This window comes from Cuculus canorus, chromosome 2 (genome assembly GCF_017976375.1).
Source record: "Cuculus canorus isolate bCucCan1 chromosome 2, bCucCan1.pri, whole genome shotgun sequence".
Taxonomy (NCBI): domain Eukaryota; kingdom Metazoa; phylum Chordata; class Aves; order Cuculiformes; family Cuculidae; genus Cuculus; species Cuculus canorus.
In genome coordinates this window covers 35,950,194-35,965,013 of record NC_071402.1, presented here as the reverse complement: position 1 = coordinate 35,965,013, position 14,820 = coordinate 35,950,194, and the positions used below count along the sequence as shown (strand labels likewise).

The 14,820-nt window shown below is 40.9% G+C and overlaps 1 protein-coding gene across 4 annotated transcripts in view; it reads left to right on the top strand.

The window, feature by feature from the left end:
• SULF1 (sulfatase 1) overlaps positions 1-14,820 on the top strand; it is a 126,255-nt gene that overhangs the window by 59,726 nt on the left and 51,709 nt on the right. For all 4 annotated transcript variants that reach the window (XM_054057637.1, XM_054057638.1, XM_054057639.1 and 1 more), the window contains one exon: positions 2,970-3,209. In XM_054057637.1, the coding sequence (XP_053913612.1) occupies positions 2,970-3,209 (240 nt within the window). The remainder of the gene's footprint in view (positions 1-2,969; positions 3,210-14,820) is intronic.

Sequence of the window (14,820 nt, the reverse complement as noted above, 5' to 3'; positions counted from 1 at the left end):
GTACTCTGTTCGGAGTGTGGGTACAGGTATTTCCAACTTTTTGCTCACTCTTTAGTCTCGTCCCCTGTCCTCCAGCTTCTCTACCACTTGCATACCTCAGTGCCTCAAACCATGACCCCTCAATCATTCTCATAAACCACACTGTGAATAATACCTTGCATGAGGTCAGAAAGGAGTCAGAACTAATGCACACATTGGTAGTTCCAGTGTTTCTAACTCAGGGCCCTTTGAGATGTCAGAGAAGTGGGGAAAAGGTTAAAAAAATAAGGTTAAAAAAAATTCAGACAATTACTTTTTTCTGTACCCTTATTTACAGCCTAATGCACCACCCAGTGAAATCCATATAAACCATCCTCTGAATTCTGCAGTGGGCGAAGAGATCACAGCATCATCTGGATACAGCATATCAGGCATTATTTGCCTGATTTGCTTGCCATCTCTACTAGAACTAAAGCACTAAAAAAATTAAGCTGATAAAATGGGGGGTATGTGTTGAGATCTGAGGAAGTCCATCACTTTCCTGGAGTCTTGCGTACAACCCATATAAAGACAGGGCAGCTCTAGCTATCCCTTTGTAGAGGTGCCTACCTGTGATACGTCTGTATGAAAACCCATAGGAACTTAAAGAATTGTTATGAAACTTTGATTAACAAACATATTTCTTCATGTACAAGAATAAAGTGAGGTGTGACACTGAATTTCTTGCCTAACAAAACTTGTTAACTTCTATGTCCAAAGTGGCCATTCCTGGTTATCTGGTTCCCCTCAGGTGCTCCCCAAACAGTCATGTGGAGTGTGAGTGTCCTTCTGTCAAATAGCGCCTGAGTACGTGCCCTGAAGACTGTGGGCCAGATGGTAAAGAGCACAAGCTGTGAGGAGAGCTACAGACAGCAAAGGATTATAACTTTTATCAGCAAGTTTTATCTCGTACTTATGTTTTGTTTTCCAAATGAGGAAGTCTCACCTGCTTTGAAGTGCCTATTCCAGAATTTCCAGAGGGGCTAAATCTATTATCAGTGTCAGTAAGTGCATACCTGGAGGAAAAACTTACTCCTAAACAGCAGGTTTGCGAGAGCAGAGGGCTGACCAAGCAGAGGAATGAGGAAGCGCTCTAACAGCTACTCATTTATAATGCATGAGGCATGAAAGTGCACATCAGCTCTGCTGCTGTTACTGTGCATTACTGTTACCGTGCATTAGTGCACCTGAACAGAGCACTTTCCATCTGAGGACCTACAAACACTTTACAGCTGAACTCTTTCTTAGTAATACACTGTGGCATTTCAAAAACAGGAGAGCAATGACAAAAGCAAAAGAAGGTAAAATAAAAACAAAAAAGTCAGCTTCAGGTGTCCAAGATAAAGACATGTAGAGTGATGATGATTTCTCATTTCACTTCTACACAACGATCAGTGAAATGCCCTCACTCATACAAATGGAGGCTTTTCATGTTCAGGGACCTCTGTTGCTCTCCTGCTTCTTTGTATCTCTGAACACATGGGGTTTGTCTGTACTGAGTTCAGGAAACCACAAATGCAAATATTCTGCATTTTGAAAAGAAGGTGTGGAAGGAGGAATCGTCCAAAATGATGGTGACTTATACACAGGTATTAAACATGTCCTTAAAGACACATTCACTGGGACTGCACCAGGAAATGCTGAAGAGAAAACTGCTGCTTCCTTTGTTTAACCAAATAATTTTGATGCAGAAGATTTCATATTCAGCACTGACTTCTTAGCTCAGATACAAAACAGAGCATTCTTAACTTTAACTAGTGAGGTAGTTTGTACGATCTTACTGCTTGCACCTAAAGTTGAGCCTCCTTGGCAGTTTTGTGGTTTTACAACCACGTCTTCTATTGCTTTAAAACATTTTTTTTTCTAAATTTCATTTGATTTGATTTTATTCAAGTGGCTCAAACCAAACCACCACAAAAAGCTCTTGGTATATCAGTGGAATCAATGAATTTAAATTTATATCTGTGGCTGTCAACTGTGCAAAATTATTTGTAAAACAACAACAACAAAAAAAAAAAGTAAGATTCCAGGAATTGCTTTTTACCACCAAAATTGTGCAAGTATTACAGTTCACAAGGTTGTTTCCCAAAGACTTACTGATATATCCGTCGTTCACCCTCACCCTTCAGTCTCTGCTCTGCTGGATAACAGAAAGAGCAACACTTGACAGCTGTCAGCAAACACTGACAGAGTCTATCAGGAGCTGCTCAGTCTTTCTGCAACAACAAATCTGCAAGCTCTGCCTGGCTGACCTTGTTCATGAAGGTGTTTTGAAGGATTCAAAAAAATATCTTTGTTTCTTAAACTGCATCAATGCAGTTTCTTGAGAAAGGTGTTGAATTTTGCCATTATTTTTTGCATACAGTTTCAGCCCTAAAAGCTAATTTTGAGCGCAGTGTTTTAGTATCAGAGCCAGACATACTGACCGTGTCCAGAGAACCTTTCCTCTTGAAAAATTTTTACCAAGTTCTTCCTCTCTCCTTCCATCTCTCTCTCTCTTCGTCTCCACCTGATTATCTGATAAAATTTAAAGAATTGTAACTGATTTATTGGTAATCTCAGCATTTTACATATTTTACTGGCACATTGACTAATGATGCAGCTTGTGCAACATACTGTTTTCCTACAGCTGCATTTGAAGAACTATTGACCTACACATTTGATACATCTCTGAAGCTTTCACATTTATTTCTAGGTTAGTCTGTACTTAAACTTTGTTTTGAAGCCTGAGAAGAAAGAACTCATTATTTCTGGAATCCTGAAAAATACTTTTGGTGACATAATAAAAATCTTACCTTTCCTCTTAAAATTACCTACACTGTGGAGTAGTACAGACTGATGTCCAAAGGCAAGCTAATCACTGATACTTTACTTTTAATGGCATAATAGGAACCAATATGTTTAAACTATTTTTTTTTCAGTCTAGTGATGATCAATACCTCTTATTGCAGGATCCTTGCAAGTGATGAATAAGACCAGACGGATTATGGAGAATGGAGGGGCTTCTTTTATCAATGCATTTGTAACCACCCCAATGTGCTGCCCATCGCGTTCCTCCATGCTCACTGGGAAGTATGTGCACAACCACAACATATACACCAACAATGAAAACTGCTCTTCTCCCTCATGGCAGGCTACTCATGAGCCACGTACCTTTGCCGTGTATCTCAATAACACTGGATATAGAACAGGTAAGAGACAAATCAGCAGTAGTTCTTTGTTTAAAGTGAAGGTGGCAGATATTCAGCAATGGGTCTCAAATCACTGCCCAAAATGAAGTGACTGCTGTCCGAAGTTGGGTTTACAGACCAGAGGTTTACTGTTATGGAGAGGGAGGGCAGTACTGCCTGCTGGTCCAGATCTGTAGCTAATGGCCGTGTAAAGAAACTCACTTGTAGTAGAACAGCATATTTTCATGTTTGGGTGTCCCAGGTGGGAATAAGCTGTTGGGCAGTTACACCTACTGCAAAAGAGGTGCATTTTAGTGGCATTGTGGGTCTGAACTGGCAGTTCCAGCCGTGATTATGGTCAGTATTATGGCCTGCTTGTGGACAGCTGCTAACAGTTGTGGGAGATGTCAGAGCCAGACCAGGGATTGGTGCCAAAGACCTCACAGGGGAGAAGTGCTTGTCATGGGAGTGAAACAAGGTGAATGGTATAATTTAAACTTTGCCATGGGGCGGTATTTCATTTGCATTTTCTGAAATGGAATAGAAACATACCTTTAAGAAGGATTGTTCTGCTGTGCGCCAGTAAGATTTGATAGTTTTCTTGTAAATTCCTGGTGGTTTTCCGTAGTCAGGAGATCCCTTTCCTCTCTACAAAGAACTCTTCTTATTCCTCTCGTCTGTGCTTCAGCTTGATGTAAAACCTGATTCATTTCTGCATCACCTATCCCTTAAGATTCAATCTGTAGACAAGTTAGGCTCCAGCCTGACTTCCCTTTTGCAACATACAGGAGTTGTGCGAGGTCATCAGAGTGCAATTTGTCCAGAAGTGTCGTTCAACTACAAAGACTCCCCTTTACAGGACCAATGAGGCACAGATCTCGGTGCCAACTGCGTTCCTTACAATGTAATTGGCAGCAAAGAAATTTGTGTCTATCAGTGGCTTATGCACAAGAATGGGTCTCTTTTAAAACATATAGCAGGCGAATGTCTCCATGCTGTCTGCTTGTTCTAATTCTCTTAATGCTGCTATATCCAGTGCCTCAAATTTATCTGCCTGTTTGCCATCTTGACCGCACAGACAGCTCACTCTCCCTGCATCTGTAGTTCTGGAGAGCTTCTGCATCCTGTGTAAAAAGCAATACCAGATAAATATTTAACTTCTTTGGATATGATGTTGGCTCTGACACATGTGCTGAATGGTACTTCAGTCTCTGTTAAACAGGTTTCAGCGAAGTTACCATTGGAGTACAGTGCTGCTAAACCTGAGTGAGGGTCAGTATCAAGGCTTTGAAGGAGGAAAGAAGGGAGAGAGAATTGACAATCACTGCTAGAGAAGGTGCTGAATTCTCTCTAAACTATAAGCTTTGTCTCATCGCTTACATCTCAGAAATCCTTTCTGCTTGATCTATGGCTGCTTTATATGGAACTTAGCTTTTCTGTTCTTAAAAAATTTAGTATCTTATTGATTTGTAATCCAATACTTGCACAATGAGATGCCTCATTTATAAACTGGATAGGTCTATCTCTAGCCCATTCTGCCGTTCTGGGGATAAACACTCTGCTTTGGGTATATCTTCTGCATTGCCTTGTATCATGAAGGCATGTGGAGATGTCTACTAAATTCAGCCTCGGCTTGATTAAGTAGAAAGGAAAAATGGGTCAAAAGAAAACGAAAAGGAAAAAAAATCCCTTTCCAAAGGCAGGCAGAGAGAACATCAGTCCTGAAACTATTTGAGTGGGTGGGTTTTAACAAGGAGCATGGAAGCGAAAAAGGAAATGGGAACAAGTGAAAAGACTTGTATGAAACTCCAATTCTGACCAAGGTATATTGTTTGACACTAGAATACTATGGCCCCAAAGAATTTATCCATTTACTTCTTTTAAGATGAGACTACCTTCTAATTATCCCACAATTATTTTTTTGAAGTGGCAGCTTAATTAGTAGCAGAATTTATAATGTATTTTTCAAGAACAGCTTTGTCTCACTAAAAAGTCATCAAAAGACCACCAGCCAACTAATAATCTACACTTCACAGCTAGAAAGTTTAGTAAAATTGTAATGACTCGATAATACCTAGCAGTCAAGGATAATTGAGAGTGAAAAAGAGGGAACTGGGAAGGGAGAGTGGCTACATGCCACATAGGCTGGTTGTGACTTTGTGCTGATATTGCAGGTGCTATGGATATTTACCCTGTGCATTTCTACATGTTTCAAGAGTGATTCAGTATCTTTCTCAGTGGGAAACTGAGGTGGAGAAAGAGGCCCAAGGCCACTCACAGTTTGGTGACAGTCCTGATAAGCCACTGGTACCGAGGGCTCCATTCCAGATGAGACAATGTGCAATACCTCCAGCCTGGTTCTCTGTTTGAAATGATGAGGATTCAGCTCTCGCTTTTTGCATTAGATCAATTATTATAGAAGTTGGTGGAAATAGAGAGGTGGGGGAGTATTTATATAATGCCCTTCCTTCTGTTCACTCCAAATAGTTTCCAACATCTATAAAGAAACCACTGTCTAAACCTGCTGCAACCTTAACTAAACCCTCTATACTGCAACTGACCACATATGGGCAAATTGCTTATGAAGGGGCTCCTGCTGAAGCCATGAGGACTCCACAGAAGAACAACAGGCTTTTAAAGAGAGGTCTGAAGTGTGCTCTAATAAACTGTGGTCATAATTAGAGCCCACTGGGAAAACCTGACAAAAACCAGACTTGATTTTTTTCATTGCTTTTTCTGTTTTACACTTCTACTCCTGTTCTTCACTGATGTGACCTAATGGGGATGTGGTATTTCATGGAAACATCCCTTTTGAAGATCATATGTCAGTGCTAAACCAGGAACTCTGCTGAGTGCTAGCAGGGCAGACAATATTCAGGAACACCACTATCAAACTAAAATCACTTTTCCTTCTAATTATCATTTAAGAAATTCCCAAGACAATTAAGGATGTTTTGATGTTTGCGGTTTCCCTTACTCACGAATTCTATGCCAATCTATCAGTGTTCAACTGCACAGTTTCCTGATTGTTCAAAGTCCACAAAAGTGGTAATATGAAACTAGAATTTGTAGGAAATACCAGGGAAGACACAGTAAATGGATAGAAAGAGAAAACAAAACAAGCTCTGTAGAGCTTCAGAGAGGTGAGACATTTGTTTTAATTATATAGGTTCCAGCTGCTTGTTGGGGAGGGGAGTGGAGAAAATGTTGCTCTGTAATCACTTTCAAATTTTGTGGAAGTTGTGAGAAAAACTTGAGAAGTTTTGTTTCATCTCATAGTTTTTAACATCGGTGGACATCCTTTTAGCTATTTAGATTCGGAAATTCTATTTGTAAGATTATTAGATGCAGGAGATGAGAGTTTGCTTTGTGCTTTCCGAAGTGTTGGCTGATTATTTGCTGTTCTTTCAGTTCTCCTTGCAGTATTGTTGAAGTCTCTTACTTTCTTTACCTTCTACGGTTCTGTCCCAGCCCTCCAGTGCATAAATGTGCTTCTCAGTTATGTGCTTCAGTGTCGTCAGTTCACCTACACAAATACAAAGGAATACTCCAGGAGTGCACTACCTCAACCTTGGCTTCCTCCAGTGGGAAGGGAGAATTGTGCTACATCTTAATAACAAGCAGTAGCCAAACATTATCCTAGTATTTTAGAAGACAGATCCATTACAGCAGTAAAGCCAATATCTGAGATACATAAATATAACAATCATTTTATTGCTAAATAGTGTGTCACACTCTATATACATTTTACATTTTTAGCAGCTGAAGTTTCATCTTTTTGTAAATGTGAAGAGAAATGTAAGTTTAAAATTAACATGCATATGCATTCAGAGCCCTCGTGGCTTAGTGTTACTTTGTTCAATTACTGTCTTCTAATCCTTATTCCTCTTAGCCCTTCACAGCCAGCATAACTGTGCAGGAGAGAACAGGAGTCTGCCCTGGCTCAGCCACTGCTGATGGACTTGCAGCAACAAGTCAGACCCAGGACTAGGCTCTGTCTCCCCTTATAGAACCTCCCCTGAATGAACAGAGAACACCAAATTAGGCAATTGTTTGCTGGCATTTTATAGAATTGTGTTTGCGAAAATGAGTTTCCCAATATTTTATTTCTTGCTTAGAAATATCAACCGATATAATGAATAACATTCAGTATTCATGCCTGCAACTGTGCTGATGGTATTCTCAGCCTTTCTTAGGGCAAAATGGTAACATAGCAAAGTTAGGGATCTCATACATTAATTTCTAAATGCATTTTAAAAACTGAAAAAAGGGGCTGGACATCAAGTTTTCACTAGCTGGCATGTTTTGACATTAGTCACATCTCTGCAGTCATGAACAGAAATGGTCACTTGGTTGACATGTAGTTAATATGTTCAACAGTACACATCTGCTTCTGGTGTGTGTCGGTTGACATCTGTCACTTACTGGTACATTTCTTACTGAAATGACCAAAGAACTAATAAACTGTTGAGATGACAGGAGAGTGAAAGCTAAGGAGTACTTACACTGTGCACCGTTCCCTGCTGGCACAGAAGGACAAGTTAATCTTTCACAAAAGGAGCAAAAGCTATGCCTCCTGAAGGTGTGGGCAGACAATGCGTTTTCTCTGGAGGCAAAGCCAGTGTATTTCCTGTTCACAGCCTTACAGTACAATTCACTGCCAGAACATGCTATTTTTAATCTGCATCTTTTCAGTGACCTAATTTCTATCCTTACACACCCTTTCAAAGCAGAGAAGGTGGTAGAATATGATACAGGGATGGGAAGGAGTGAGCAAGGAATGAGTTCTGGTTTTCAGAATATTTCTGAAGTGAAAATAAAGAAAAAGAGAACTCTAAGCTTTCAGGTTCTTTCTTAATCGTTAAAAAAATCAAACAATTTAACTTGTAAATATTTTAAATAATTAAATATATGTCTCACTTTTTGGAATAAAATTGCACTTTCAGTCAACTTAATAAATGTCTAAATAAAAGTTAAATATGCTGAATATATTCAGGTAGTTCAAAAAAATTTACATCTAGAAGAGGGAAAAGGCTGAAAAAGATAACTTGCTGGGTTTTTTAGTTTTATGGTATCATGTGCACTGAAACTTTTTGGTTTCTGTCCCGGACCTTGCAAAAAAATGCAGCATGTTTGCCTACTTATGCTTAAAACAGAATTCTGTGCCATTAAATATTGCACAGAAAACCATGCGCTAAAAGAGTTTTAGCAAGTTTATGCATTCAAGTGCTTCATTTAGGAAAATCTGGGTAGAACGCTCTTTGTGCAACTTTTTCACCTCTGTTGTTCATGTGGCCAGACGGCAGTCTTTAACTACATAATAGACTGCAGTTTTGAAGGTGAAATTTCCTCAGTTTTAAAAGATAGACCAGTTCTATCAAGTGGCACGATAGAAGCATCTGCATCAGCGAGCTTGGTGATCTCAGAACTCCTCTGCAAAACTCTGCTGCTTTCTTACTGAGTGACTGAGAGGAGTGGGGTTTTATTAGATATATGGGAGCTGAGAGAGGCAGCTATAGGTTTTCAGATTTCTGCCAAAAGGAAACTACTCATGAGACTTCAGACAGCGTTGTGTTCTCTTCGTTGTCCAAAAGCACTTCTGGCTCCCTTCATCCTACCCAAGCAGATGGAGCAGTCTCCAATCTTCGGTTTTCTTATCCCAGTTTTCTGACACTGCATGACATCACCTCAGCCTCTGCTGTGAGCCTGGTCCCCCTGCCTGTCTGTCCTCAAGCTGTTCCCACCCTCCCTCCCGTCCTGGGTCTGGTCAGTCCTTGACAGACACATCCTGTTCTCACCACTTAGTGTTCAGGATCTCCTTTCCCATCAGGATCAGCAAATCTGCTTCTCCCACTCCCGTTGCCTTCTCAGTCAGCTCTTTTCTCCTTTTTACACTCACTATCCAGTTTCTTGGTTGACATCACCAGTCCTGGACCACCAAGCCCCCATTGCTTTCCACTCCCCTCTCAGCTCCTTTGCTGGATCTCCTGCAGTTCCCCAAACTGCTTGTCCTTATCTGGTCATCTGCTGCTCTCTGCACTTCAACCACCTTTCTCCTATATTCTGACACCACTCACAGATGGACAGGGAATAAAATCCTGAGGTGCCCAGATCTCCAGCACATGCAGACTGGAGGTTTTTTTTCAAAACTGGGCCAGTTTTGGGCAGATTTTCAGCAGGGTGATAAAAGATGCCTCCTTGACAGAGTCTATCATGTCTGGCAGGGTATGTGCTCTCAGTGCAGAGCATGGAAGTACTATCAAATGAAAGCTCGCATAATTTTTTTCAGATGTTAAACATAATTCCTTTTCCATTACTGCGGTTCTCAAAGATGGCTACTGTTTGGGCTAAGAAGTTTCAAAAAATTCAGCCTGAGGCAGACATCCAGTGTGGAAAATTTCAATCCAAGTATGAAAAAGTTATAAGCAATTGAAAACAGGGTCTTATAATGAGAAGTGTCAGACAACATCAATACTGCAAAGTGCTACCAGCTTGGCCCATAATACAGGCTTTGTTAAAGACATCACCCAAGCTAACGATTGCTATATCAAGTTATAGCTAATGCCTTTTGCAACTGCTGAGTTATAAAATCTTTAATGCTCTTTTTGGTTACAATGGTAGATCTGGCAGCAACTAGGAAAGACCCACAAAGCTAGAGAAAAAGTAGAAAACCTGTGGTTTTCTACTGCGGTTAAGTTACAAGACTGGGAACTACGAAATCTGAATAATATTCTTGGCAATGCCACAGGCTTCCTGCGTGACTTAGGTCTAAGACTTAAGTCTAACTGAAGGTTAACCTCTTGGTACCTCAGTTTCCTCACCACATTTTTTGGACAGTGCTTATTTAATTTCCTATGCAGTGCTGGCATACTGACCTGGCTTTCTGCAATTTAATTATGTGATACAGTAATCCTCTGTAATTTTTCAACAGAAAAGAAAAATCAGACTTCTTCGGTTTGAATCTTTCTCTTGCATAATGGGAAGAAAGCAAGGAGGAATTTACTGGAATAATCCGGAAGTTGCAGTTTTGTTGGGCTCTGTCCCCAGAAGCACAGAATCACTGTGTGTCAGCCCTGAAATGTCATATAAACAGTGCTTCACAACTCCTGTAAATGGTTTCCTGATTTTGTTAAAGGAAGTGGGCTGTCTACATAAAGCTCTAGTCTGGGTCACGGTGACTAAACCTTACTGCGGCATGCTTTTTTAAGGGTTTGTTTTAAATCGGAAACATTCCCATAAGCCTCAACAAATAACAAGGGCATAGAACATAATGTATGTCCTTTGATCCGTGGAAGTGCAGAGATGTCTTGCCAATAAATGCAGCCCAGTTCACCTGTACACTAATCCACTAATACTGACAGGAGTAAGAGGACTAATTCTATTGTGTAATACTGTAAATATTAGTCATAAATGCTTGTAGAAAATATTGGGGGGGGAAAGTACTGGGAATTATGACAATTTGAATCGCACTCAGCTATAAATATCCTGGCTTCAAACTCCAGAGATCCCCTAGGTTGAATCCTCCTTGTATTGCACCCGTTGTAACCTCCTGGATCTCTCAATCCAGTTCAGGACTCATTAGCTAATTGTTAAAGGGAAAACAAAAACCTGTATTAAGTCATCTAGTCACGTTAGGTACCAAACCTGTATATTCTGAAGCCACTCCTGAGATGCGTAGATGTCTGTATAACTGTTCACTATGCCACGTGATGTTGTTTGCATAAATTTAATTGAACATGCTCCCACAAAATACAATTATTCTGGTATGCTAAGCTAGTCTACATGTGATTAAAAAATAACAATGTGTCCTGGGAACAGGTAGCAAAACTGCCAGAATGCAGATAAAAGCTATCTTATTAAAATGCAAAAATGGGCATTTATCTTTCCTGATATCCCTGTGGGGGCCATTACATGCAATAATGAAAAGATGTCCCTTGAAGTGGTATTACATTTTAATGAGGCTTTTACCTATTGAGTCATAATCTCAGTTTTATTAATTACAAGCAGAAATGGCTTCCTAAACCCTGTAATTGCTGAGTGCAATGGCTTCTAAAGCTGAGCATTCCCAGTCAGTATCCTGACATGAGTTATTCGGCAAGTGTCTGGCTACAGCTTAGTTAAGGATGTGGGTTGAGTCTACAAGACAAGTATGTGAAGATCCAGCAAAGTCATTTGCACATCACTGTGTCAGCTCCTGGGCAGTTCTGTGACATGTTTCATAGTGCTTTAATTGTTTACAATCCTCTGGTTAACAAGAAACAACTAGAACTGCTGTCATGATTACTTGCTGATTATTATTTGGCTCCATGGACATTACTATGCTTTCCTTTTGCTGCAGCACTTGTCTTCATTCAGAGCATGAAGAGCCAGACAATAACGGCTGGTGCTGGGCCCCAGCTCTGGCTCACTTGTCCTATCCTATACTCAGTGGTACTCAGAAAATCCCATGGTGAAGGGACTGAACTTCTGTGTTTCAGTAAAAGCCTGGCTTTTCTATTCATCTGTCTAATTACTCATATCCTCCTGAGCTTTTGACCAACAACCCACTCTTGGTTAAAGCAATTTGGCAAATGTGATCTATTATCATGGCTACCACTGTTTCTACTAGTATTTAGAACTTTGCTATACATTTGACATGGGAACTGCTTTATTCTACAATGGGGGAAAACATCTATTTCTGCAAACTGTCACTCAAGGAGCTGCTTAAAACTTGACAGCTCTGAGATTATTTTTATGATAAAATACTAAATCATTGCCAACACAAAGGTGAATGGTTCACACTGTCAATCCAAAGTCTCATAACATGCACTGAAATATGGGTCTCAGGCGGCCAGAGGGGAGCTAAAAAAACATTATTAGAGTTGGAAAATTAAGTAATCTAAAGCAAGGAAATTCCAAGATGAATGGGCCTCCACCAGCTCCAAGCCTCCCTTTCCTTTTCTAAGTTCAGTTTATCTTTTCTTGTCCTTATGCCCCAGGTCATTTTGTCTTTGCATTTTATGTTGGTGGCTTTCTCTTGGGTAATGCCTGAATATCAAGAGAGGAGAGAAGGAGAGAAAGAAGCTGACTGCTCTTTGTTTTAGTGCCAAAACTGAAACTGTGGGGACATTCTTAGGTCCATAAAGGAGCACCCTATGGTCACAATAAACTGAAAAGCTGTTATAAGTCCTTTCCTAATCGTCTCTGTTCTACAGTTTTTCAGAGCTTGGCCATTTTGAGACAGATTTTCATAGCCACCTCTGTTATTTATAAAGGGACTACATCAAAACCTACAGACACTAGCATTTCTTAGAGAAAAGTTTGCCAAAGATTTTTAAATCAGCAAACTCATTTATTTTTCCCTAGCCTTTTTCTTGGAAATTGCTGAACTGTTTGGCTAAAAAGTTCCATAGAGCGAAATGCAGTCTGATTCAGATAGCATGGAAACTATCATCACTAATTATTGAAGTTTGGCAAGACTGTAAATAGCAGAGATCAAGTCTCATTATTAGTCAATCTTAGTTTTGGGTGGAGCTATCAAACCCATGATAAATTGCCATAACTTCCATTTCAGAGCTTGAAAGCCTCTGATCTTTGTGGGAGGCAAGTTGGCAGGAGAGTCCTTTACAGATGAGTGAAGCATGCTGCGGTTCCACAGGGTCACACAGTAGCTGCTGGTGGATCTGCGATGGCATTTAGGAGGGCTGGCCCAGACCTCCCCTGTAACCACAGACTGTCCTTAATTTCACTTGGCTTGGTAATGCTTCCTCTTGGTCACATCACTTGCCCATACTTCTCTTCACTGTAGTCTCTCTCTGAATTCTCTTCCTCTTTCTCTCTTTCCTTGGCTTCCTTTCCCACAGTGTTTCAGCCTTTACGCTTACACTTTCCCTGGACATCTGACTCTCTGAGAGTTTAACCCAGTTTGGCTGCCATAGAGGAGAGCTATGGTTTCCGTTCTGGGAGGCAATGGTACTCAGTACATATTCCCTCCGCACAATCATCTTCTTGACTTCTCGTTGGCCTCAGGAGAAAAGGAGAAAGGCTGGCTTGCATTTGTTGTGGCTGTGGAAGGAAGAGCTAGAAACCTGGTCAAGTGTCCGTAGGACTTGTTTGTGCATCACATTCCATGTAGTACTGGAAAGTAACGTTATATGACTATAAGCTCTAGTTGGTGACATTTGGCAGTTACACAATTGGATTGCACCATATTTTTGTTGCCTTAGACAAGTCCTAATTATGAGTATTTTGGTTCTTTCCACCAGTTTTCCCAGGAAGTTCACCATGCCCACATCAATCAGATCTGAATTATTTAAGCCCTTCCACAAAAGTGCTCTTTTGGTTAGATTGAATGTGTTTAGGCTGTATGTGAGGTTTTACAAAGTGACTTCATTTTCTAGTAGGAAATAAGTGCAGGGGTCTGACGCATGCCCTAAAGCCCAGCTGAGGAACTGACACTGAGCAGCAGCTCTCCACAGGCAGACCTGGCTGGCTGAGGTAGGGCCAGCACCAAGGGCGGGAACTGTGCACCACAAAAGGGTGCGCAGAGGAGCCCTGTTCCTGGAAAGGGAGAGGTCTCTGTTGTTCCCTTCTCTTTAGGGACATCTCCTTTTGTGACCACCAGGTATAACTTTGTGCTGACTGCTGGGGACATGGGTGACAGAACTGCTGGCACCAATGACCCTCCAAGGGCTTGTAAACCTTAAGAAAATTAAAAATACAAACAGTGAAGTTAATCAGACAGCCCAGGAACTTGTTGGGACTGAGCTGGAGCTAACAAATCCCTTATAACTGATGTTGCAGGCCCAGTTAGGTGTTTTGTCACCACACTCCCCAGGCAGTGGAAAATCAGGGCAAAGCCATCCAAACTGGTTTTTTTAATCCAAGACAAAGACCATACACAAGCCGCTAAAGAGCTTCCATACCCATCTGTCCCTAGAAGCAACATGCTTGCATGTGCCAGGTTGCCACGCCAGTGTTAATCCACTCTCCCAAAGCCAGTTGGCCAGGTTTTGGTGTCTGTGTATCTTTGGCACAAGTGATTCACAGTTCCCAGATAGCTGGGAGCTCACTGTATTATGAGATTATTTTTCTTTTTACTTCCTTCCAGAGGAATTGGCAGGAGAACCTGCAAACCCTCCTGAGCCCAACAGCAAAAGCTGAAAGTTTCAGTTTGACTAGTTTCTAACCTATCACCTGGAGCTAATGGGAAAAAAATACACTTATTTTGGCAAATCAGGTAGAGGTAGTTGATCTCCAAGTCTTTTTCTCTTCATTAGGGTTGCCCTAGAGAAGCTGTACTAGTACAGCAGGGTGGGGATTCCCTCTTGCTTTACCCAAGCGTGGCCCCTTGGGATGGAGATCTGGACTTCCCAGACCTTTTATCAAACCACCAAATGTAGCCATGTTGCCAAGCCCAAACTTTCAGAAGTCAGAAGCCAAGCTCCAAAACATCACAGGACTTGCTTAAAACCACAAGGTGTTTCTCAGATGCTTCCTCTAGGGATTGAGCTTTTATTCCATTTTCAACTAGAAACCAAGAGAAACATACTCATTCTAAAAAGAAAAAAAAAAAATTCATGTGAGCACTAGATTCCAAAAGATTAAGAAGAAAACCTAAAGTTACAAAGGCTTTCAGCTCTCATAAAAACTC